Genomic DNA, 26127 nt, shown 5'->3' with positions numbered 1-26127 from the left:
GTAGGGTAGTTGTGAGACTGGGGGGCGGGGGGAAGGACAGGTGGAAACTAAGAGGAGGGATATAAGAAACAAATGAAGAGCCGGGGTGCTGGCCGGCGAGGGGCGCGCGGAGCGGAGCAGAAAGGACCGCGCCGGGTGGCCGCCGCACCTGTGCACGTGACGGGCGCGGGATGGGTGGCCGTGGCGGGCTCACCTGGGCCCACGTGACAGGGCGGGGCCCCGCGCGGCTCGAGGCAGCGCGGCCACGCCCCCTCCCGCGCGGCGCGCCCGGACCCCGCGGACCCGAGCGGCGGCGGCGGCGGCGGCGGCGGCGGGAGCCCGGGCTGCCGAGGCGGGCGGAGGGAGGCGGCGGCTCGCGGAGACGCAGAGCGGCAGCGGCAGCATGTCGGCCGGCGGAGCGTCAGTCCCGCCGCCCCCGAACCCCGCCGTGTCCTTCCCGGCGCCCCGGATCACTCTGCCCGCCGGTCCGGACATCCTGCGGACCTACTCGGGTGCCTTCGTCTGCCTGGAGATTGTAAGTGGGGCAGCCTCGGTGACGGTCGTGCCGGGGGCTCGGAGCGAGGAAGGGCAGCGGCATCCTTGCTCCCGGGGCTGTGGCGCTCTGCGCGCGGGCCCCAGCTCCCTTCCCCCCGACGTGGCCTTTACCTGCGCCCCTCCTGGGGTTCTGCCCTCTCCCTGCCTGGCGCAGCCGGAACCTGGGCCCACTCGCCTGGCACCTGTTACGCTGGCACCTGCTCCCCCGCTGGCGACAGAAATCGCCCCGCGAGAGCGAGCAGACAGCCCGGCGGGGCCCCGGATTGAGGACTTTCAGAGGGGAAGGGTGTTTGGGCTTGGGGCACTGCCGGAGACCCCCGGCGGCTTGGCCGGGGGCCGCGCTTGGCTAGAGCTAGAGCAGGCGCTCTGGGCCTCGCCTGTTGCTAACCTGCCATTTTGTTGGGTGGCGCAAAGGTGTAGCCAGCCGGTGATTGAGTGACCTGGAGGCTGCCACGATGTGAAAATCCGAGGCGGGAGGTACCAGGAAGAGAAGGCGGGCTTAAGACCTGGGCTCCCCGCCCCTCCCACCCCTTGCCATTATTAGTGCCCTTTGGATTGGGGAGAGGAGCAGAGTTTAGGAGGCAGGGCAGGGAAAAAGGTCAAGTATGAACCGTGCCCTTGGCAGTTTCTAATGCAGTGGGTGCGAAAGAGAGAGCGGCAGAGGAAACGTGGCTGTCAAGTTCCTCGCTGCCCACCTTTGCACCTTCTGGCTTCTAGTGGACCTGTGCCCCTCCACACCTTGTCAGCACACTTTCCTGGGTCTAGGTGAAGGTGAGGTCACCTGGCCCGACCGGCAACCTTATTGGGCTAGAGACGTAAACTTTTTGAAGGCAATTTTATGGAGTTGGAAGCTTTTGGAACTCATCGTGGACCAGGGCAAATGTGCAAACATAAATTGGGCAACTCACGGTTGCATCATCGCCTGAGAAAGGCAAATCCAGAGCGCAGGGCTCTGCCCTTCCTGGAGGCTGATGTTGTTTGGTGGGTCTGGAGTTTCCATCTCCCTTCCCTCACCTGTTCCTTTGAGTTTGCATAACCTGGATTTGGTCGCTTCGGTTTCACTTTTGTGCTCCTGGGGCTGGAACGCCTTGTGAGCATTGGTTTTCTGCCCTATTATGCTGAGGTGGCTAAGGCGTGCGAAGTTAAGTTTAGCTCAGATTTGAATCTGAAAAAGGAGACAAGGGAGTTACAGGCTACGCCATCAGTAATCGGATCGTGATGGTGAGGCTGGAAGAGGCTGGTTTGAGTCTGAGCCCAGTTCAGAAGCATCTGAGTACTTGGGATGAGGCACAGGCATCCATGTGAGAAGAGTAGGGAGCGGATGGCACTGGGCCCGGGCTCTGCTGGGTGTGGGGGAGATGCGCTCGGAACAGTAGGATCTGGGGAGAAAGCTTGTGTAAGTTCTGGGCTGCTTCAGTGCCATGTTTCTCAAACTCCAGTTGTTTGCATACCTCTTTTACAAGTTTTTGCCAAATCCGCATTCCACCTGTTCTAGAATTTACAGAATGTTCACTTCAATTCCCTTCCTAAACTTTAGCACCTACTTTAAGCCTCATCCTAAACAATAATACACATGAGTCCTCAACTTTGATATACTGCGGGTATTTTTCTTGTATTTACTCAAAGATATATATTTACACATGTATGTATATATGTAAGGATAGGTAAGGGTACCTGTATGTATATATGGAACATATATACAGAGACGGCTTCTCCGTGTGCTGTCGAATCAAATCCTGTCTCGAGGATCATCTGTGGTCTTATCACACTTTTGGAAACGTTGCCTAATGCTGATGGGAAAAAGTGGAAGTGATTTATTCTATTGTGTTTTCCCTCTCCTGCCCCCGTATTTCTTTATGGGGCCAAGTAGTTAGTTCTCAACTCTGCTGTACTTAATTACTTGGGAAGCTTTTAAAAATATGGTGACTGGCCCAGACTAATTAAATTGGAATCTCTGGGGTTGGGGGAGGGGGTGGGTTGCCCAGAGTCAGCCAGGTTCTTCTAAAAGCTCCCTAGAGATTCTGGGGTACAGTCATGGCTGGGAACCGCCAAGAGCCGCCTTTATCAGCGGTCTTTATCAGGGCCATGGACAAGACAGCTCTCATGCAAATATGAATTTTCTCCCTGTACAAGAGCTTCTACCCCTCCCCATTCTAGCAGGAACCCAGGCTCCCAGAAATAGCCAGACTTTCCTCTTATCTCTTCATGTCTGGCTTCTTACTGAAGAAATGAGTCTCAGACCCTTACCTACATAGAATAGCATCACTTCCAAAAGCTTTGTCAGTTTACTTTTCCCTTATTATGGCCAAACATATGTGATGGTTAAAATCTAGGTCTCCCTTGCCTCTTTTACTTGAATATCATCCTCCCTCCTCCCCAACCCACCCCCGCAAAAGTAAAATAACCGAAATCATCCAATGAAACTGGTGACCTCAGAGAAACACAGACCTCATTGTGAGCCAACTAGAGCTCCTTCTTGGCCCTTCCCCTTCCACACTGCTTAGAGATATTGGGTTATACGCCCTAAGAGAGCAGAGATCAAACTTGCTCAGAAAATTCAGTCTCACAGATGGTGGGACTAATTACCGTGGTGAGCACTGAGTAATGTGTAGAATTGTTGAGTCCCTATGTCATAAGCCTGAAACTAATATACCATTATATGTCAACTATACTTCAGTGTAAATTCTTTCAAATTTTACATGAAGAATTCAATCTCAATCCCCCTTATTATACCCACTCATAATCTCTCAAGTATAAGTCATTTGTTGAGAGGTCATTCAAAAGATGCAAACAGCGCCCCCCCCCCCCCCGGCAGCACCAAGTAAGGCCATTTATAACACTGGCTCTGTAGGTAGAGAACATTGCAACCACACACCTGCCAGGCATGCTTTTTTGGGATAGGTGTGTCCCATTCCCAGAGAGATGGATTATCAGCCCCTCAGTTTGTGCACTGAGCTACGCCTGCCATGAAGAGCTTAATGCTACGTTATTTTTGCAATGAGGGAAAACATCATCGTCAAAGTTTCATTTTCAAATTCTCTCATGTTTTCCTGAATTAATGTTTTCTAAGCCATGTGTCAGGTATGAATTGAATACCTACTGTGCGCAAGGCACTCTTCCAGGAAAAAAAGATGCTTAGACCTTCTTCGCCTGGAAGAGCATACAACCTAGTTGAGATGGTATGTGTAAACATAACTACCATTCAAGGAAGATGAAAGTATGGAGAGTGAGCGGGAGCTAAAGTGTTTTCCAGGCAGGTCTGTTCATAAGAAAATGACCCTGGAGCAGCTGGACTATTGGGCTGAATAAGATACTTCAGGTTCCGGTCCTCAGCTTGCCTTGTATAATGCACAAAAAAGATTAGATGTAACAGTATTAAACATGGAAAGGAATAAAGGTCAATATATTGAATTCGTATGTTTCATGGTTTTGGTGTTTGAGAAACAGCCCATGTTCCCCAAGATATTCATTAACATTTTTCTTTATGGGAGATATTCTAGGACTCTTTTTTTTTTTTTTTTAAGATTTTATTTATTTATTTGACAGAGATCACAAGTAGACAGAGAGAGAGAGGAGGAAGCAGGCTCCCCACTGAGCAGAGAGCCCGATTTGGGGCTCGATCCCAGGACCCTGGGATCATGACCCAAGCCAAGGGCAGAGGCTTAATGCACTGAGCCACCCAGGTGTCCTATTCTAGGACTCTTATTCACATGCTTCAACCTGCAGTGTTGCGGATGTCTGAGTAATTTTCAGTAATATTTAAGAAATAATTACGAATCTGCTATGCATCAGGCCTTATTCTATTCCCTGGAAATAGGATAGCTCCTACCCTTAAGTGATTTCTATATACTGAAGTATAAAGTCAAGAAAGAATTACAGTGCTGTGTTTGAAGTGGTAAAATTAGTTCCTGAAAAGTATTATTGAAAAACAGGGTAGAGGGGCATCTGGGTGGCTCAGTCCATTAAGCATCTGACTTCGGTTCAGGTTATGATCTCTGGGTCCTGGGATTGAGCTCTCCACTCAGCAGGGACGCTGCTTCTCCCTCTGCCCCTCTCCCCAGTGGTGCTCATTGGCATACGAGCACTTTCTCTCTCCTCAAACAAATAAAATCTTAAAAAAGAAAAAGAAAAACAGGACACAGCATCTCTGGCCACTGAGGAGTCCAGAACAGACAGCTTGAACAGAATGGTGACGTTTGAGCTTAGTCTTAAATGATGAATAGATGAATTCAATAGACAGGAAAAGTGGGGAAGAAAATTCCAGGTAGAAACGAGAGCAGGTGTAAACCCTCGAGACGAGACAGACTGTGGCATGAGGGTTCCAGCAGTTGTTAGTTTGTTTTGGTTTTTTATAGAACTTGTGGGAAGGAAGCAGAAGGAGAACGAGCAGGTAGGGCCCGAGTTGTGATGCTCTGGGAAACGGTAGGCCAGAGCACAGGATGGGGAGCTGCTGACCGACGGGGGCAAATGCGACCATACTTGTGTTTTAGAGATCTTTGCGGAATGAGGCTTGGTTATCAAACAGATGGAAGGCAGAGACATCAGCTCCGGGGCTTGTGTCAGTGGTTTGAAGGAGGGATAATGACAACTTGACAAATGAAAGAAGTGGAGCAGGGGAGAGGCAGATCTGACGTTTGGAAGGTCAACCAAGTACGCAACGTGTGGCTTGTCCTGAAATGATACTAGACCAGGCTTAAATAGAAGATGTAACTCGGAGGAATTATGCCAGGAAAACAAATGTTAATGAGCGGATGATGGGGAGGGTGGGAGGGGCTCCGAGCAGGCATGTGCGGCCAGGCAGAGCAATCTGTGGAAGGACTGCAGGTTATTTTCAGCCCAGAGCTTTGACACTGGGCTAACATACGAACGGTCAGATGTACAGAGTTTCCTTTTTCTTGCCCAGAAAATAGATTTGAGTTGCACAGGGACACTGAGCGTTGGCAGTGGTGAAGAGGGGCTCTTCCAGGATAGGTGCCCCTCTCTAACAGGGTTTTAATTCTATAAGCAAGATTTTCCCTTTACCTCTGGGTTAAAAATCTCCAGCCATGGGTAAAGAGTCCGTAACATTTCATAAGAGAAAATAAACGGATGCCTCTGCCAAAACATTATTTTCGGCAGTCGTTTGCCTCTGACTGGCAGCCCTGTACGGAACATGAGGAATGGCAGTACGGAACCCTTGGAGTCAGGTTCCTGAATGTCTTGACCTTGAGCTCCAAAGGAAAAGGCCGAGGAGAGGAGATTGGTTTTGCAGAACCCTGTAGAAACATGGTAGCTGGTGAAAAGAGCCCTGAACATGGCATGTTTGAGTTGATGTTTCTGAATAGGGAAGGCTGTGTAATGACAAACAGTGGGAACGAGGCTAGTGTACACTGAATCGTGCGCGTGCGGCACCTGACAGATGCTGTTGGGTCAGCGGGACCAACTGGACAGCGTGTCAAAATATTCTAGAGAAACTGGTTGGAGCGGAGAAGGGCAGCTTGGCGGTTGATGTCCCGAGCAACTTTGAAAAATGTCATGATTCTTCTCCAGGAATCTGCCGTCCGATCTGAATTTCCTATGTCCTCTTTTATATGAGAGAGTCACCCTATATGACATTCTTAACTTTTGTATAATAGCTTCCAGAAGGAGGGAAGTCAAAAAGAGGGAAAGAACCGATGATTTGTAAAGCGCCTGCTGATGTCAGGGCAGTGGCCTGCACGGACATTTTTAACCTCGGTGATAAGTAGTTACCCACAAACATGAAAAGAGGATTTTTAAAAAATCAAAGGCAATGATAAGTAAGAATAAAAAGGGACCAGAACATATTTCTCCCCTAGAAGATGTGCTTTCCAGTTTAACATTAGCACCGACTATTTAAGAGACCAAAATGGAAGTTTGGGTTGGATGGAGAGGAAAACAAAACAAAGAAGAACCGTAGTACCAAATTCTTTTAAGGATCCTCAAACACATTTTTATTAAACTTCCAGATGTAAGTCTAAAAAGTAAAACTTCTTATGCATTCGTCTGTTTTCTACAGAGGCCTCTTCTAGGTCTGTTATTTCTCATTCCTTCCCCGAACTTGTCTTCTTTTCCTGTCTCTGATTTAAAACAAGCACGCCTTGCCGGCTGTCCTTACCAGGGCTAGTCCAGGACCAGGACCAGTTTGGATGGAAGTCCTCAAGGGGAGAGGGTGGATGGGGATGGATGGAGGGAGCAGGAGGAGGGCTTGTGAGCCACAAGGCAACCACTACCCCGGTCAAGAGTTCCAGCAGGAATTGCAGTAGAATGGGTGAACTGCCTTTGGGGTCTGAAGAAGATTGAAAATGGGGTGTCATGAGGTAGACTGGCAAAAGCTAGACTGCCAACTTCCCCATAACTCTCCATCCCCGCCTCCTGAGTTCTCCTACAGGGTGGTGGGTGCTGCCAGTAATAACTGAAAAATTGAGAAGTACGTGTTCTTGCTTCGCTGATCTTCATGCCTGTTTTCAACCACCCACCATGTACCAGGGAGTGAGCTCGGCTCCAGACAGCAGTGTGTTCTGAGCATCTCAAGCTGTACTTCTGTATTTTCTTCTAGAACCGTTCATGACACACACTGGTGGGTTTTCATTCATTTTGAAGAGAACGTAGCTGAACCTCTTCTGGACAAAGCATTGCCATGGGCTCTGAGCATGGAGCGATGTTTGAGGCAATGCTGCTGACTCTGACCTCATACTCCAGTGGGCCAAACAGCCAGATGCACCTGTGATTTCAAATCAGTAGTTGTAAGTGACACAGAAGAGACAAGTGATCAGTAATCACAGAAGCACCGAGGGATGGCATCCAGCCAGGGAAATCTTTCTGGAAGACCTGCTATCAGCATTTACTTATCCAGAGAAAATGTAGGTGGCACATGCTAGGCAGAAGCATGGGCCAGTGGGATGGACCCGTTTGCAGAAAATAAGGGATGAGGGGCTGGAGCGCCAGGCTAGGGTTCAGGCTAGCTGGAAAAGTTGCGGTGCTGGGAAGAAGGGGGCCTTGGAGAGATAGCAGCCATGTTCTCAGGACGGTTACATTCCACCACAGTCACGCCATGACTGAATTTACACATTTATGGGCTACCTTGGAAGCACATCTGTAAGTGGTACATGTTGACTGAAGTATGTGCCCAGTTTAAAAAGTCTTGGAGAGTGCCTGGGTGGCTCAGTCGATTAAACATCTGCCTTTAGTCCCGCATGGAGTTCCCTGCTCACTGGAAGGTCTACTTCTCTGTCTCCCTCTGCCTCTCCCCCTGTTTGTGTTCACACACCTGCTCTCTCCCTCTCTCTCTCTCTGCTCTCTCTTCCTCTCAAATGAATCAGTAAACTCTAAAAAAAAAAAAAAAAACTTGGACTACAGATTGTGTATAAAGAGCTAATAGTAGGTAATCTATTCATTAGATGATGGTCTGAAAACATTAAACATTCTTTAACCACGTTGTTTCATTTGTGGATACTCAGTAAGCCAGCATTTATTACAATAGGAGAGGTTACCAAGAAGATAGGATATTCTGAACTTTGGGAGGGGCACAAATGGCTCTGAGATTCTGACGAAAATTGTGTCCTCAGAAAAATGCAATTAACTACCCAATTGATAGGCAATCAACCCTCCCACCTCCAGCAAGCCAGTCCACAGCAGAAGGATAGAAAACCCTGCTCTAAAAGGAACACTACCCTTTGAGGGAGGCACAATAGCATAGCGTCAAGAGCATAGGCTCTGGAAGCCAGTTGCCAAGTTCAAGTCCCATTTCCAACAGTTATTAACTGTGTAACTTAGGGCAAGTTTTTAAAGGCTGTCTACTTCGACTTACCTGTAAAATGGGAATAAAATGGTAATCATGTCTCAGAGTTTGTGTGGATTAAATTGGTACAAATGAAACCTTTAGAGCAGTTCTTGGGGCATAAGCATTTGATAAATGCTAGCTGATACTTCTCTTATCCTTATCAGCCTCAACCTCTCACTCAAGCTAACTTTATAAACCAGACAAAGAGACAGTTTTTCCCCCTCCAGTCTGCTGGTTGGTTCATCACTGCTACAGTGGTGAAAAGTTCGATCTATAAATAGCAGGAAAATCAGAAAGAGAAAGGGTTATATGTCATACACAGGAAGCTCTAAATAATGAAGTATTTCTCCTTAGGGGTAGTCTAACCAGTCCTTCGTACCTTCAGATTCATTTACCTTTGCCTGTTCTCATTCCAAACATTGACTAAAAATAGGTCAGAGTAGGCACTGGCGTGTTTACCTAGTTTTAAGTCCAACTTGGAGGGTGCAGTTCGGTGAGATGCGTGGAGGAAAACTTCCACGGCTTGCTTACGGGAAGGCTGCACGGCTGTCACACCCTTGTGGGCTACAGGAGCCAAGCTCCGGTGACGAGCAGATGGTCGGCCACCCAGGAGGGCTGGGGTTTACGGACTGTGTGGCGATCGAGTAATTGCAGTCCAGCGCACACTTGAGCACGCAAGGCATCTGCCAGGATCGCCTTAATTGCAGCTCAGAGGGGAAGGGGGAACCGAGTCCCAGGGGAAGGCGGACACCTACTTCTAGGAAACGTTGGCCTTTGCAACATACCTGGAAGTCCAGCCGTTTTTCTTGGTAGAGCTTGGGGTTCAGAGGCATGAGCCCCAAGCTAGTACTTCCCGAAAGAAATGTCAAAATGGGGTGCATTGGGGGAATCTGGTATGTAAGTGTCAGACTTTCTAGGGCACTGGAAAGGGATGGAAGGCAGTGATAGACAATAGGTCAGAATGTGGATTCAGATCTGAGAGGGGAGACCGTGGGGGCGGACAAAGCATTCTGCCCCTCCCCACAGCGTGTGTACCCAGCCGTTGCTAGGATATTTTACCAGCTGTTCTCCTGCAGATTTTAACCATTTCTGTGCTCAAAAACCAAGGCTCCCTCCAGAGTCGCCTGTACTGAACCGGGATGCGAATGGTTACAGTGAGGCTAGTAAATGCTCTCGGCTTAGTAACGCCCGGCATTGGATGGACAGTGGTCGTGTTATGTAAGGATCAGTTTTTTTAAGTTGGAGCCAGCTTGGGAAGCCCATGGAGAAAAGGTAGCTTTTGGCAAAAGGAAATCCTGAAGCGAGGAAGAAAGGACTGTGTCAGAGCCCTGTCACCCCTGTACCGACATGACCGTCTGGCGGTGAGGAAGGCGGGTCTCTCCGGTGGCCTCGCTTCTGTTCTCCAGCTCATCCCTGTGGCCTCTCCCAAAGCTGCCATGGGGAGCAGGACTTTTGCCCGGATCTCACAGACTCACTGAGCCAGGAATCCGGGGGAGGGAGGGGTTGGGGTGCTGATAGCCTGGGAAGGGCACTCATGCGCCTTCCTCCTTCCCCTGCCCCACTCGCCGGTGACACACACACCACCCATGAGGAGGCCAATCTGTTCTCTTTTTGTATAAGCTTTCCTTTTCCTTCCCAAGCCTTGGAGGTGTTGCACGGGCTGTAATTTTGAGTATGATGAGAATGGTTCGTCTCTGCTGTTTCACATCAGCATCCGCCGTCCAAGCCCTGTCTACCTCTCAAGCCTGCTTCCAAACCTGCCTCCCCTGCCTCCCCTGCCCCCCTGCCCCCCCTGCTCCCCCCGCCCACCTGTCCCCCTGCTCCCTGCCTCCCCTACCCCCTCCGCCCCCCACCACCCCTGCCTCCCCTGCCCTCCTGTCCCCCCCATCCCCCTGCCTCCCCTGCCCCCCCTGCTCCCCCCGCCCTCCTGTCCCCCTGATCCCTCTGCCTCCCCTGTCCCTCTGCCCCCCTGCTTCCCTCCCCTCCCCTGCCTCCCTTCCTTGCCCTACCTCCCTCTCCCAACGCCTCCCACTCTGTTTCTTCTCTCCTCTCCCGGTCTCTCAGAGCACAGTGTGTGGAGCTCTTTTTATAGTATTTACCACAATCTGCTCCTGAATCAGATTTGATGGAGTCTATTTCTCCCTAACCTAGAGCTCCTGGAGACAGAAACTCGTTTTTTTTTTTCTTTCTTTCTTTCTTTCTTTCTTTCTTTCTTTCTTTCTTTTTTTTTTTTTCCATTTTTCCCTGAGTATTCTTCTACAGTGCCTGGTAGGAGATTTGAGACCAACTAGTTTGATGTCCAGTCGGGGTTTATGAAATGTCTCTTTAATTCCAGGGGATCATATAGCCCTTCCTCAGAGAGTCAAGTTATCATAATCCCTGCATCCTGTGTGGAGTCTGCTTGCCTCTGATAAACGTGGCCAGTTTATTACCTGTGTACTCACCCCTCTCTTCTCCATAAACGACTCTTTAATAATAGATATTTAATAGCAATGCATATTTCTTAAGTAATAAAGTAGCGCAAGTTATTTATAGTGGGAGAGTAAGAAAAGGTTACCAGGAAGATGATGCTGTGAAAAAAGGGAAAGATTTGAAGATCTTATCACCTTCACGTATTTAATAAACAGTATGAAAGAGTAGAGAATCTTTTTACCGGGAACATTATTTCTTTCATAGCTAGTAAAAAAGGTTGTGGCTAAATTTTTAAAATATGCATTCATATTCATGATTTAGACTTATTTCATGAAACTTTCTGGGTTGATTGTTAATTTTTTTTAATTGTTTTTTTTTTAATTTGAAATTAGGACTTCAGATATACCAACAACCACAATTATAAATTGATTAGATTGGTACTGCCATTATCATACTCAAGTGATAATGTATTATGCTTTCGAAAATCTTTTTCAAGGTGGTAATGGCTTATACGACTGGGCCTCCATTTAGAAACTTGAATTAGTAAAACTTGTGATTTTAACTTTTAGCGATTTGTGCAATTTGGGTATTATCTCTATACTTAAGAAGCAAGATACACATGATTATTGGTTTTTCTTTTTTTAAAGATTTTATTTATTTATTTGACAGAGAGAGAGATCACAAGTAGGCAGAGAGAGAGGGGGAAGCAGGCTTCCCGCTGAGCAGAGAGCCTGATGCGGGGCTCGATCCCAGAACCCTGGGATCATGTCTCAAGCCAAAGGCAGAGGCTTTAACCCACTGAGCCACTCAGGAGCCCCTTGATTACTGGTTTTTAATATGAATATGTAGAGTTCCAGCTGTTCTTGGGAAGTTGGAGCTTATTTATGAAACAAATATTGGAGAGCCTTCTGCATACCACAGGGACATGTTTCTATGATATAACTGTGGGGGGGAGGGGCCTAGAGTGGCTTCAGCTAGAGGTGGCTTCAGCACGGGCGCACAGCCTAGGTTTTTGGACCGCCGCCTCTAGTGTAGTGCCTGGCTAATAGGAAGGGATTGTTGTGTCAGCGGGGAACTGGCTTAGCGCGCAGCAGCCTAGAAGGCAACCGGATGCCAGGAGGGTCTCCTAGTGCCGCTGGCCTGGAAGCCGGGCGGTCCACTTGCGGTGGTTCTCATCCATGTAACATACCCATGTAGGGAGCTTGCCCAGGGCACAGGGCGGGCACCTGGGCGGGGTAGAACTCGGGAAGGCCTTCTGAGATGATGTGCTCTTCAAGATGGACTCTGAATGGCGGTTTCTCAAATACACGTGGGCAGGGAATGACATTCCGGGCCAGCATATGTCAGGCCGCCGGATGTGAAAGCGCTTTGTCTTTGGACTGTGGATGTTTTTCTTTAAAGTGAAATGTGAGGGACTTCGTGGGAAGGGACAAAGGCTGAGAAAGACAGGTTAGAGCAGGAGGGGCCTGGAATCCCACGCAAAGGGTGTGTAGCCTCTGTGGCTTTAGTGGGAGGTTAGAGGAGACCGTGGCCGTTAGGGTCATAAAGCTGACTGTCTCTGTGACGTCATCGTTTCTCCTCCTGTGACGTCTCCCTCACTCCTCATTGCCCAAGCCAGGAATCTGAGTTTCTTCCTTATCTGTTCTTTTGCTCTCATGTCCCCTATCTGATCGGTCACCACCTGCCACCACTTCTCAGTTTCTGTCTAATCCTTTCGCTCCCCTCTGTGCTTCTTGCCCAAGTCTGGGTTGTGCTCTGTGGCTGTAACGGTCTCCTCTGTGGTCCCTCAGCCCCGCATTCATTCCTCTCTGGCCAGAGAGAAGCTTCTGAATACAGACTGGGTCAGGCTAGTTCCTGCTCAGGTGTTGTGTGGCCTCCCGTGGCCTGTGGGAGAAGCTCACCTCCTTGAGTGGACCGGCCCGGCCCGTCAGCTCAGCCTCCCGCGCTCTCCTCCGGCCGTGCCCCACGTGCTACCTGCTGTCCCTGCCGTGCTGAGCCCTGCCCCTCAGCTCTGCCAGGTCCTCTCAGGGCTGGCCTCCTGCGCTGGGGCAGCCTTCTCCTCCTGCCCCTACATGCCCTAGCTTTGTCTCTTGGTTTGTTGCTTTCCGGGTGTGTTTCCGGAGTTTCCAGCTCTGGGTTTGTAGTGCCCTCCATCTGGGAACCTGCAGTGCCCACTGTTTGCCCAATTGTGACATGTGTGAAGCAGCATTTTACTCACTTGTTTAATTGTCTCTTTCCTGAGGTGCCGGGGTGGCTACGTTGGTTCAGCGTCTGACTCTTGATTTCCACTCAGGTCATGATCTCAGGATCATGACATCGAGCCCTGACTCAGGGCCTGCGCTCAGTGTGGAGTCGGCTTGAGAATCTCTCTCTCTCTCTCTCCTTCTGCCCCTTCCCCCACTTGCTCTCTCCAAATAAATAAGTAAACAAATAAATAAATCTTTTTTAAAAATAAAATAAAATAGTCTCTTTCCTGTAAGAGATGGTGAATTCTGTGATGGCAGAAACCCAGCGTCGTGTGTAGACCGTTGTATTCCCAGCATGTGGAGCAGGGCCTGACAGGCACTAAGTGTTTACTGAATGTCAGGTCTGTGAACATCCAAGGTGCCTGTTCCCATGGCCAGCACGCAGAGGCGTGTCAATAAATGAGGCAGGTTGTGCTGACTACCCTGTACAGCAGCGGCGGCTCTTATCCTCCGGGTAGGCAGTAATCTCGTGTGTACCAATAGAGCATGATAAGGGCGGGCACATGGCCATCAGAAGGGACAGGTTAGAAAGTTACGGCTGATCTTGGCTGATAAACTCTCGGAGAAGCTGTGAGCGCAGAAGCCAGTGGTTTGAAGAGTCAGAGGTCACGGATCGGAGGTGGGGACCAAGCACAGATGAAGTTTGAGAAACGGTTGACCGGAGAGGACATTAGTAGAGAGGCAGCAGCGTCAAACGGAAATACTTTTAGGTAATGAACGGATTCTGTGTCTGTTCATGGGCTGAGGATGAGAATCCGACATAAAGTCAGGTGCAGAGATGGGTGTGGCCCCGGGTCTGACCTGTCAGCCGAAGCCCTGGCCTTGCCCTGGAGGGAAGCTGGAGTAGGGCACGTGCAAGGACAGAGGAAAGGTGGTGGGTGGGGTTGCGGGACTGTGCGCGGCGGGCTGGGGAGAAACCAAGGGTGAGAGGCAGGGGAAGGAGCGTGTTCAGGTCTGTTGCCCACGCCTGTGACGTCTTTCTTCCTTCCCGCAGCTGTTCGGGGGCCTCGTCTGGATCTTGGTTGCCTCCTCCAACGTTCCTCTACCTCTGCTGCAAGGATGGGTCATGTTCGTGTCCGTGACGGCTTTTCTCTTTTCCCTCCTCTTCCTGGGCCTGTTCCTGTCTGGCATGGTGACTCAGATTGATGCCAACTGGAACTTCCTGGTAAGGGATTTTTAAGTCTATTTCAGGAAAATGCGAGAAACGTATAAATATCCTATTCTGTCCTGAAGTGCCTGGTACCCTGTTTTCTCTGTTGCCTCCGGTGAGAGAAGAAAGGTCCGACCCCCAGGTCTGCTGTGCAGCTATGTGGCTGCCTTCCCGGGGAAGCAGGCTCCCGGTTGGTGAGATTCCTGTCGATAGAGCCGAGCAACCTTTCTATTACTCCGCCATGACTTAGACAACCTTTACTCAAAGACTTTTATTTCCTGCAACAGATGACTTGCTTTGCAGCTATTGAACTATCAAGGAGGTGCCTTTGGGAGATGGACACTGTGACATAGATCTTGAAATTTTCCATCAATTTCTGCTTCAGATATTAAATATATACGTTCTATTCAGAAAACCAGTAGCTATATACTCTCTACTGTAAATACTTAGAAAAGGGGATAGTTTATTTTTAATTCCTCTCCTAAACTAGTAAGAATTGTTAATTTTAAGAAATGAATTTATAATCCACCTAATTTTAAAAATTATGATGGCCACTAAATTGGATCAACTTGCTTTCGCTTTTCCCGTGTAATAGAGGGGGCCTTCTTCATGCTGAGGCTTATTTCGTCTCTGAGACTATTCCAGAATGGCCAGTGGAGCTTGGATTCTGGTCTGTGGCGGACAGTACCTGAAGAAGTTTGTGAGGAGTTCAGGGAAGAACCTCTGTTCCATTTCAGTTAGTTGTTGATTAGGATCTTAAATCAGGCCTTAGTCAGGATGGTATTGTTCTTTTCAGGTACAGTAACATTGTATCTACCAGCTTTAGGAGGGATGTTAGGCATATTAAAGAATGTTCCAGAGCGTAAGGAGAGCCATCATCACCCCAGATGTTACCAGCAGTGAAGCCTAGTGGTGTAGTTGCCCGAGAAGCCGGCCCGGGCGCAGTAGGTTAACTGCAAAGTTAAGGAGGAAACATGGGGCAAGGGTTACAGTCTTGACGGGATCTGAAAGGAGGTCTGGTGTGTTTAGTAACTGTGTAGCCTTGGCCAAAGTATGGAACCTCTGTGGCTTCTGATTTCCTCATCTGTAGAATGGTAATAATAGTACCTACCTGGAATTAATGTATTCGGAAGTACTTATTGGCTTTGCATCTGATCTGTGGTGTACGATCCATAATCATCCTAATTCCTTAAATATGTCAAGGCTTGCAGCTTGACACTCTGAAAGTCCTTCTTTTGAATCACTAAATTGTACACTTTAAACTAATCTTACATTGTATGTTAGCTAACTGGAATTTAAATTAAAACTTAAGGAAAAATTATTCCCAATACACACACACACACCCCCACCCACACACAGGTGTTTCATAAGTTGCTATGTTTTTGTGTTCTTATGTTTTTGCCTTGTTTTCTCATTAATGATGAGAAAATATTTCTAATAATTTGTCAAGTGATGAAGATCAGAAATCTCTATTTAAGTTACGGATAGATTGCTTAACCTCCTCTTTCAGAATGCTTGGCTTTCCCATATTCACGAATGAATGAATCAGTCCATACCCGATGTTGGTAAGCACCACCAGACTCTTTAAGTATTAAGCTCCAAAGATGGTATTTGGCCAGCAGGAACCAGTATAGCCTGAAGTACTAGTTAATACACAGCCATTGCTTCAACCTGCTACCTCTTTCTAAGTGCTGTGCTCGCTGCCACCCTGTCCTGTCCTCTGGGACCTTCCTGGACCTCCTGGTAGCCCAGCCACTAAAGGGTTATCACCTGGGAAGGTAGTGAGTCTCCAGGGTTCTGCCCTGCCCAGCCTTCCTTCTAATAGTTGATGCATACGCTGTACCAATGTGTATCTGTTTCCCAGCATCCCACCTGGTTTTGTTAGACATATGTTCATACCATCTTTTCTCCTTTCATTTATAGTGAGTCTAATTTTTGGTATTGAGTACATCATTAATATCCTTATAAATTCATTAGGTTTCCTAAATATGGGGTTCCCCCCATTTGTAACATTATGTTTCTTGTTCAGACAATAAAATGTAAGAGTGTGTGCTGTTTTTTCTTTCTTTTTTTTTTTTAAATTAAACCACTTAATGAAAGTGGCAACTGAAATTGGAAAGACCCTACCACTGTGTTGCAGAGGTCACCTGCAGAGCTGAACCCAGGGTTCTTTAGCTGGGGCCGTCCACTCTTACTGAGGGAGGAAACAGTAGACCCACGCAGCACTTGGCACAGTGGCGTTCTCTGCACGGCCTTGTCATGGAGGCCACACTTTCCAAGAGCCAACTCATCTTGCCTTTACGGAGCTGACTTAAATGCTGGCCATATTTAGAACAGGCTCCTTTTTTGCTCTCTCTCCTTTTGTGATTTTTCACATAATCAGTCATTTTTGACCACAGGGTTGCTTTTAGTAGGTTTTGTAATGTATCGTGTATTCTCTCTGCCAGAAAAATTTCTAAGCCATGCATATCATGGAATCGTCACCAGATGGTAACCGTTTTTAATTGCTGCGTTCTGGAATTGTTAGACTTCAACTGCTCAAAAAATAATTGTTTCCATTTGTGATAACAGCTTAATGTTACCTGCGTACAGCACATGAAGGAAACAGGAATGCATTTTTTGGAAGAATTTATTTTCTAAAAGTATTTGTTGTGGGATATTAATTAAAATATTCATGGTTTCTTGTTTTTTGTTGAGCATGAGGTTGGATTAACATTTGTGGTGGTAGATATCTTCAGAATTTTTTCCCCAGCTTGATGAAATAAAAATACAGTATGTAATATATGTAATAACAAATATTAAATGCTAGAAACTTGCCCTTTTCTAATTTGAGGAAAGAAGCAAGTTTTGATTTTTGAGATTATTTTTCTGTTGTCTTTTGTTTTTTGTTTTGTAGAGAGGCAATAGCCTTTTGCCTAACTTTAAAATAAGACACCCCCTACTTATTTTCCATTTTTGGAGAGGTGGGTTATAAAGGAAAGACAGGGACGCCTGGGTGGCTCAGTTGGTTGGACGACTGCCTTCGGCTCAGGTCATGATCCTGGAGTCCCGGGATCGAGTCCCGCATCGGACTCCCAGCTCCATGGGAGTCTGCTTCTCCCTCTGACCTTCTCCTTGTTCATGCTCTCTCTCACTGTCTCTCTCTCTCAAGTAAATAAATAAAATATTTAAAAAAAAAAAAAAAAGGAAAGACATATTTTAGAAAAATAAGAGCTACCAAAAAAAAAAAAAAAAAAAAGAGTCCCATGCAATTCAACGTGCTGCACTCTATTTCCCCAAAGTAGGTGGCATGTGTTTGCCTGTTGTTGACATCACTTACTGCTGTGAATGTCCCGAGCTCTATTTTCTGTTCCGACATTCATTTACTTACTTGATCTTTATGACAGTTCCTCATGGAAGACTACTACTGTTCTCATTTCTACGGTTGAGGGAGATAAGCTCAGCGTGGCTCTTGTCCCATTTTCATGCTGCCATTGTGGAAACCAGGATTCCCCCATTTACCATGTAGCTTTCTTTAAAACTAGTTAGTAAAAATTTGACCTGAGGAGCAAAACAGGGGCTAAAGATAAGAATATGGAGAAGAAAGAAGAAAAAAAATCATGCTCTGCTTAAGGTCGTTTACCTGAGCAAAAGGGCAGACAAGCTTGCCACAGTCCGGGCTGCGTGACTATCGGGAAGCCTGGCAGAAGACAGAAGTGGAGGAGAATACAAAGGAGACCCGGAAAGGGGCTGGGGCCGTCTGCTCACAGGGAGGTGCCAAGGACTCAGGACAGGTGGTTCTGTAAGGGCGGTCCCCGACCAGGGATGGCGGCAGCACCTGGCACCTTGTTGGGCGAGCAGATTCTCAGGTCCCACAGACGTCCCAAATCAGAAACTCAGAAGCTGGGACACAGCTTGTTACACAGAAAGTAACAAGCTTTTCAGATGACTCTGAGGCCTGCTTACCTTCAAGAACCATCGGTTTTATATAAACGATCTACATTGTCCAAAACAATGAGCAAAAACCTGTGGAACACCTTCTTGCATACGTTCCACACGTAGCAGGAATCCAAATCAGACGCCCGGAAGGCCAGATAGAAATATGGGTGTGGCTCTCCCCGGCATGGGGGACCTTGACAGAGCTCCTGATACATACCGAGTCCTAGAGTAGGCCCTAGAAATACAGTGGTGAATGAGATGGGCCTGTAGTGGCTCTCAGAGTTTGCTGTAGCAGATAGTGTCAGTAAAGAAGGAATAACACAGGGGGGCCTGGGTGGCTCAATCAGGTAAGTGTCTGCCTTGAGCTCAGGTCATGATCTCAGGGTCCTGGGATCGAGCCTTGTATGGGGCTCCCTGCTCAGCGGGGAGCCTGCTTCTCCCTTTGCCCCTCCCCTCTGCTCATGTTCTCTCTCTTTCAAATAAATAAAATCTTTAAAAAACAAAAATAATTACACAATGGATGCATTAATCACAATGATGTTAATGACCAAGCAGGGAGTGTTCAGGATATTAAAGAACATATCTGTCATCTCAGGTCCACTGGAAAGCAGACTGTATGATGAATTTAAAAGTGCAAGAGATTTGGGGGCACCTGGGTAGCTCAGGCGGTCAAGCGTCTGACTCTTGATTTCAGCTCAGGTCAGGATCTCGGGGTCATCAGATCGAGCCCCGAGTTGGACTCCAGGCTCAGCTTGGAGCCTACATAAATTCTCTCTCTCCCCTTCTCCCCCTCTCTGTCCCGCTGCTCCTGCTGTCTCTCTCTCAAACAAACAAAACCACCAACCAAACAAACAAACAAAACTCCAAAAACTGCAAGAGACTTTTTGAGGGGAAGGGGAAGAGATAGATAGTACCTGTCTGGGGAGGGAAATGGGAAAAAGCAGGAAAGTCCTAGAGTGGGCTGCAGACCAACCGTCTGACCCAAATTAAGGAGAAGCTCAGGGGCCCAGGCTTTGCCTTAAGAGTCTTGCATTAGGCAAAAGTGGCCGGGCACCGGTGTCCCCACTGTGCCGTCATTAGCCGGGGACTGCCGGGAGGGATACAGCAGTACCCTAACCCACCGAAGCCAGAGCTGTCAGCTAACTAGACTCCTCACAAAGCGACTGTGTGCCCTACGGGATTACCAATGCGCAAGGACCAAGGAGACCATCGGGAGCTGCTTCACAAAGACGTGTAGCCCCCACTGCGCGTTGCCTGCCCAACTCTGAAGTGCAGGAGCCTGCAGAGTGATTTTCTGGCCTGGGTTGCCGTGAATTCAGTCCTTCTCCTCCAGCACCTTAGGATACCTAGGACCTAGGATGATGTGGGTAGCTGATCTGATCGCAGCAGCTGATGCTCGGAGAGATGGGAGGGTAGCATGAGCCCAGGCTGGTGAAGAAGGGGAGGGCCTCCTCACACCGAGCTGCAGCCACGTCATCAGACTTCTGCGCCCCTCCTCAGGTCACCTGAGCCACTTCTGAGGGTCCACCTCAGTAATTTAGATGGGCACCTAGTGATCTCAACCCTATTTTTCTCCAATCTTAATTACTAATTGAGATCCAGCTCTATTACTTTTAATCCGTAAAAGGAGGGACATTTGGACTTTGACCTTCTTCAGTTAACATCTGTTGCAAGCTCTGTGGATCTGAGCACTTCTGCTATGGAGTAGACACACCATCCGTCTGTCACACTGCTCTTGAGTCTTTTAAAGGCATTGGTGAGTCAGCTTCTACAGTAGAGGTGCTAAGTGGAGTGTATTTTTAGTGCATACCTTTGTAATTCCCACTCCTGGTAAATTAACTTTTTCTTATTATTCTAGTCAGAGTAAGAACCATTCTCACAGACAATTGACAGTTTTGTTTGCTGAATGGGCCTTTACAAAGGCAGTGTGTTGTTCTTTCTCCGAAATGTTGCTGTTGTCAATGACCGCTTGATAGCAGAGAGAAAGTGGAATTTGGAACCAGACAGCCCTATGTGGGTTTGAGGTCTCCTTTCAAAAAGGTTATGTTTGAATGGCTTTAGAATAGTCATTCAATTAAAAAAATCACTTGTCTATAAAGTGGGATTAATAAATGGTGATTGTAGGGATGAATGACAATGAATGTAAAGTAGCAGGTATCTGGGAGCTGTTGACAAAGATACACAGCAGCGTGTGGACAAAAATCGGTTCATGTAAGATGCTGGAAATTCCAGCAAAGTTACGCTTCACGATGCTGCAACACATGAGATCACATTATGACAAGTGAGTTTTGTTTGAGAGTTCCTATACTTTTTGTCGAAGTATATGATATATAATTTGCTTTTTTTTTTTTTTAGAATAGAGGGAGATATGGTATTGAGTTCTATGATGTCATAAGTCTTCTGCATTCTTCAGTATATGGGGTGACAGTCTAATGAATAAAAATAATGATTGTTCAGAAATAAAAGACTTAATTATAAAATGTATGTATGTATATTATTACATAACTATATAATATACTACAATAATACGACTATTATCCAATAACTATAATAGCAAGACATATAAAAGTATGTATTTTATTATAAAATTCAGGACATCAAGTTCGTCTACATCGGTTACAGCAGGTCGGTTGGTTTTCATTTGGATTCTAATAGCTTGACGCTGTTCAAGCAGCCAAAGTAAATTGTGAGTATAGCTGAAGATTGTTTGATGAAGTGGTCTCGCCCTCCTGAATCTAAACCTCATGAGTTGAAATAAGGAACAGAAAAATTAAAAAAGTATTATTTTTAATTACAGATGTCTGTCTTTGTTTTCCTCCTCTTTCAGGATTTTGCATACCATTTTACAGTGTTTGTCTTCTACTTTGGAGCCTTTCTCCTGGAAGCAGCAGCCACATCCCTGCATGACCTGCGCTGCAACACGACCATGACGGTGCAGCCGCTCTTGAGTGATAACCAGTATAACATAAACGTAGCAGCCACAGTGAGTGTCCATGAGTCCAGGCGACCAGCACCCCCACCCCCACGGTCACGGTCTCCCAGAAACCCCTCAGGCAGCCATCGCTTTCTCTAACAGGAGCCATTTGACTCCACATAGACTAGCTATTTATCTGTATAATGACCTCATGAGCAAAGTTCCGCCCTTACCCCCGGTGTGATAGACCCTGTTGCAGGTGACCACCAGCCCATGGTTGCGGCTGGACTGGCACAACGGAGCCTATTTTGTAGAAAGAATTCATTGTACTTTTTATTTCCCCTAACTTTAGATGTGGTGAGGGAGATGTGTTCTTCAGTGGTCAGTACCTGCTTGTAATTCATTTTAATTCAGTGTGTGCTTATGGAGAGCCTACCACGAAGGAGGAAATTGGTGGGGTTTGGGGGACTGGGATGAACCACATACAGCTCCTGCCCCTGAGGAGTGTCCAGAGGGCTGAAGGGCGTGAATATTCCCACCATGACAATAGATGACATACAGATAAAATCCATTCCATGGGGAAAGTTTTTGAAATTTTTAGTCCTCCTTAATTCACATACTAAGTGAGTTTGTTGTTTTTCATTGACATGGGTAATTTGAAGAAATACTACATTATTTCTGTTTTTATAATTTTGAAAGTGTCAGAAACCCAAATTATTCCCTGAAGGTGCTAATATTTAATATGGCTCTGTGGCAAGTTGGTGGCCCTAATGTTTCACTATTGTACCTAGGTAGTCTATATAAACAGCCCAGGACTCCCCCATATAGCCATTAAAATCTACCAGCACTTTCTAAAATGATAAGAATATCCCATATATGCACAATTCAATATGGTGGCTACTAATTAATCCATTAATTCATTCCTTTTAATTCATTACATTTAAATTTAAATAGCCGCACGTGGCTGGTGGCTCTCGTATTGGACAGCACAGGTCTAGAGTCTGGGTTTTGAAGGATGGAGGCGCAATGATTCTAAGACCTACAGCCATCGGGTTCCCAAGTCTCTGTCCAGATTTGTCAAAATTTATTCATGAGTGTCTACAATGAATTAGACAATTTGTGGATTGCAACAGAAAGGAGACCTGGTCCCAACTTTGACAGGCTTATAGTTTAGATCAATGATTTTTGCACTTTCTTTTATGAGAAGTGAAATTGCTTTACCTAATGAAATTTTACTGAAAACCAAATAATTATATACAGAAGGCGAGAGCACAGCTGCTCTAGTTGGAGTGGGAGACAAGGGTCTTGACTAACGCCTATCTGTCCTTCTCCCGAAGCCACCTCTGCCCACCTCGTCATCTCTGAGGCACTGCCGTGGGATCCCTATTATCCAGAGACCACAGTTAGGGAACCACTGGTTTTAACAATGTTGTGAAGTGAAGAAAAGTTCAGGGACTTGGAATTGACTTTTTCCTACCAAGCGTCCTTCCTGAGTCATCAGTTCTGGTTGGATTTTCCTTCACTCCTTTCATCCCTTCCTTTTCAGTGGTGTGGGCTGCGCTCTCATTGCCACTCAGATCCTTGAAGTAGTAACGAATGGGTCTGCTTGGAGTCGCCTTAAGAGCCCACGTTCATAAGAGTAGTGGGTGCTCAAGTGCTTTGTGGACGGTACATGTCATTAATTTCTCACCGACATTCCTTTGTCCTAAGAGCCCAGTTTTCAGTGTTCTCCATGGCATGATTCTGTTCTGGCCACCCTCTTCTGTGACTTTGTCCCTCTCTCTGCTTAAGTGAAACTGCCTTGGTAAACCTCAACGTGCTTGTAGTTCTATAGTACCCCCATCTCATCCATACCCTCCTGTAGAAGTGAATCTTTAATTTCTGAGTTTTAATACTTCCTAAATATATGAGGCATGCTTTTGTGACATGGCATTGAATCCCTTACTTTACTTTTAATTTCAATGCACCTGAGAGAGGAAAATGCATTTTCACTAATAATGCATACTAGAAGTGGTTGTTCTCATCCAACAGACAATGTCTAGATTATAGATGTGTCAAAGAGACAACCAGCAGAGCAGGCTGGGGAGAATTGCAGAACGGCAGTTAGACAATGGCCATGTTCCCCAGGTGAATCCAGTATTCTTTCTCAGAGCTAGAGCTTCCTGGTAAAGGATCCCTGCACTAAATCATGTTTTACCATATTTAATTGCTTTGTCTTACAGTTTTCTATGGCTCATGAATTCCCAAAGGATGAGGACACTATCTACTCTTTGCCTATCTACACCAGATGTACTGATGTACACATAGTTGGTGCTAAAGAAATCCTTGTCAGGAAGTAAGGGCGGTAATTCAGAGTTGAGTGCAGGTTTCAGAACTATCTCCCATGCCAGTCTGTTGATTCATTTCTGTGGCTTTACTTTGTTTGCTTCTGAGGCATTTTCCACTGTCACAGGAAGGGTTTGATAGATCCTCAAGTTCTAAGACTTGTATTTTTCTTGGCCGTGAAATCACTGTATGAATAGACACCTTGTACTGACTTTTTGAATATCATGTTGGGGGTTGTAGAAGTATTTAACAAGTGAGTCCAGCACATGAACAAAGGTTCAACCTAAGGCTATCCACAAATGAGAAAATCATTGGGGGCCAAAATGTTTAAAAAAAGAAGGGTTAATGATGTGTGGGGGTAAAACACAGTAGTACAGTTCATCAAAAAGATGACTATAAACTATATTCCGTACGTGTTGAAGTATCTTTAGGTAGGTTGATCAGTGTTCAGATAGTTGTTCTTTAGAAAAGTGTTTTCTTAAAGTCAGTGTTATAAATCTGATGAGCTTTTGTTTCCTTTTTCTTAGATTTTTGCCTTTGTGACAACAGCTTGTTATGGTTGCAGTTTGGGTCTGGCTTTACGAAGATGGCGACCGTAACACTCCTTAGAAACTAACGGTCTGTGTTGGTTTCATTTGTCTATTTTATATGTCTGATCAATTTGGATACCATTTTGTCCAGAGAGAACAACATTCCGAAAGTAATCTGTTTAGTATGTGGAGAGAATCTAAATAACAAGTTTGGTTCATTTCATGGATGGAATTTTAATGTTATTATGATGTTAAACAGAGAAATGACCTTTAATTTTACATCTGTCTCTTTTTTAAAGAAAATTTTCCTTTATAGCCATAAAATATACAGATACTGCTCTTGAAAAAAGGGTATCTCTTTTGTTTAATTGCTGAGTCACTTAAACCTTAATTTTAATAGGTAACAAAAATTTCCTTAACAAAAAAACTAAAAGCAAAAACAAACCACATTTTAAATAGCCTTCCCACTGAACTCTGTCTTTTAGCATAAAACAGAGATTGACACCCTTTTTTCTAAAGGTCCAGATGGTAAATAATTCAGGCTTTGTGGGCCATGCAGTCTCTGTTGAAAAAATTCAACCCTGCTGTTACTTTGTGGAAGCAGCCACGGGCAAGAGCAAATGAATGAGTGAGTGTGTGTCCCGATAAAACTTGATTCAGGAAGACAGGAAGCAGGCTGGATTTGGCCTGTGGGCTGCAGGTTATAGTTTGCCGACCTCTGGTGTGACACCTTAGTTATATATTATGTATTTTACTGAACTGATCCCGAAAGGTATAAAACGAGATAAATCATGTAATATTTAGCCTCATTATGCAATAATCACGTTGCCTTTGTGTTCATGGTCAAGTACTTACCCTTGAAGTGGTGGATAGTTTTTCAGGCAAATTCAAGCAGAGTCTTGGGTACAGGAAAAAGTAATTTGTGAAGTAAATCCTAGTTGCTTAATCAAACTAAGGGTCTCTTAACAACTGAGCAGACTTCTCATCTGGCATCCTTCAAATGAGATCCCCAGAGACCATTCACCACTACTGGAACTGGTATCTAGCCACTTATGTCTTACTTTGGGTTTATTTATGCTTCGGAATATAGCTGTTTGTCCTGTGCATGAACATACGAATATTTGTGTGTGGATATATGAGGCTTTACCAAATAGAGCTTCCCTAAAGAGTTAACTTTTTACTTCTCATTATTTCACATTACTTTCTCAGTTAAATTTGAATAGAGTATTAAATATAATTTAAAGTTGAAGCTTCTTACGTGTTTTGATAATAGCCCCCCGACATCTTTGTTGTTTTGCATTGGTAACAGATATATGAAATCAGTTGTAAAACAACAGCCATCCTAAAAACTTGTCTCTGGTCGAATTGCACAGAAAATACCTTAATGCATCTGTTAGAGACCCTGGTTGTGGGAAGGTGCCAAAAAATGGCTTGAATGGGACAACAAGTAAGAGTTCAGTCCCAGATCCCACCACACTGTCCAAGCAGGATACTTATGTCCTGCCCCAGGTGGGCTTCCTCTGGGAAAAGAGGGGTTTGACCATTCAAAACCTTCAGCCCTTTGCCCCTTTTTTTGGCTTAGTCATCCCCTAAGAGTGCCATGTCTGAATTGTGCTACTAGATTTCATGGAATGTAGAACTATCCCAAATGAGTCACATGATCAATGCTGAGTGAGCAGATGGTATTTATATAATAATCCCCTAGAAAGAAGAATCTTATCAGAGTTTGGTTCGTGATATACAGACGCGTTTCAATATGTGGCAAGAAGAAATCAGTCTAAGACTTTCAACTCATGTCCTATCTTTTCTATAGTATCTGACTTCCTTGGTTTTTCTAGCTTCATACCACACACTTAAACCTGTATTATGAATTGTATATTACAAAGTCATAAATGTGCCATAAGGATATATAGTTCATTCAAGTTGGAATCATTTAAAGTTAGTCTGCTAGATTTAGTTGTGAGATTTTATTTTTGTTTCCAGAGTATAACAGGTCTATGCTTGGTGGCATTAAATTAAATGATTTCATGAAATGGCTTTAGTGGCACTTTTGTAAATGGATTGCTTCTAGATCATTAAGAACCAAGCCTAAAACTCATCTGACTGTGAATACTTACATTTGTAGATTAATCGTGTTCTGGGTTTGTGAATTGAGTGACAAAGCACTTGAACAAAAATTATGACATTTGAGAATTTCTTTATATATGCTGTAGAGATGAGAAAGTGTTGGTTGGTTTTAAAATCTGGTTACTCCATGATGAAAAGAAATTTATTTTATAAGTGTTATGACTCTAATAAAGTATTCATTTGATAATCTC

At 45.8% G+C, this 26127-nt stretch overlaps 1 protein-coding gene and 1 long non-coding RNA gene across 2 annotated transcripts in view; one reads left to right on the top strand and one right to left on the bottom strand.

Annotated features, from left to right (window-relative positions):
• LOC309858980 overlaps positions 1-1026 on the bottom strand; it is a 9388-nt gene extending 8362 nt beyond the window's left edge. Inside the window, exon 1 of the long non-coding RNA XR_014308472.1 lies at positions 646-1026. This is a non-coding gene — a long non-coding RNA (uncharacterized lncRNA). The remainder of the gene's footprint in view (positions 1-645) is intronic.
• Positions 273-26127, top strand: MAL2 (mal, T cell differentiation protein 2). The gene is made up of 4 exons (XM_082719346.1): positions 273-514; positions 13967-14137; positions 20868-21023; positions 23807-26127. The coding sequence occupies exons 1-4, from the start codon at positions 383-385 to the stop codon at positions 23876-23878; spliced, it is 531 nt and encodes a 176-aa protein (XP_082575472.1). The 5' UTR covers positions 273-382; the 3' UTR covers positions 23879-26127.

Source organism: Mustela nivalis (assembly GCF_964662115.1).
Source record: "Mustela nivalis genome assembly, chromosome: 2".
NCBI classification, from domain to species: Eukaryota; Metazoa; Chordata; class Mammalia; order Carnivora; family Mustelidae; genus Mustela; species Mustela nivalis.
The sequence above is the reverse complement of the archived record's forward strand: the minus strand, read 5'-3'. Positions and strand labels throughout refer to the sequence as shown.

Coding starts and splice junctions, on each gene's coding strand:
- MAL2 (XM_082719346.1), top strand. CDS start 383: ATGTCGGCCGGCGGAGCGTCAGTCCCGCCGCCCCCGAACCCCGCCGTG. Junction 515..13,966: donor CCTTCGTCTGCCTGGAGATT/GTAAGTGGGGCA, acceptor TCCTTCCCGCAG/CTGTTCGGGGGCCTCGTCTG. Junction 21,024..23,806: donor ACATAAACGTAGCAGCCACA/GTGAGTGTCCAT, acceptor CCTTTTTCTTAG/ATTTTTGCCTTTGTGACAAC.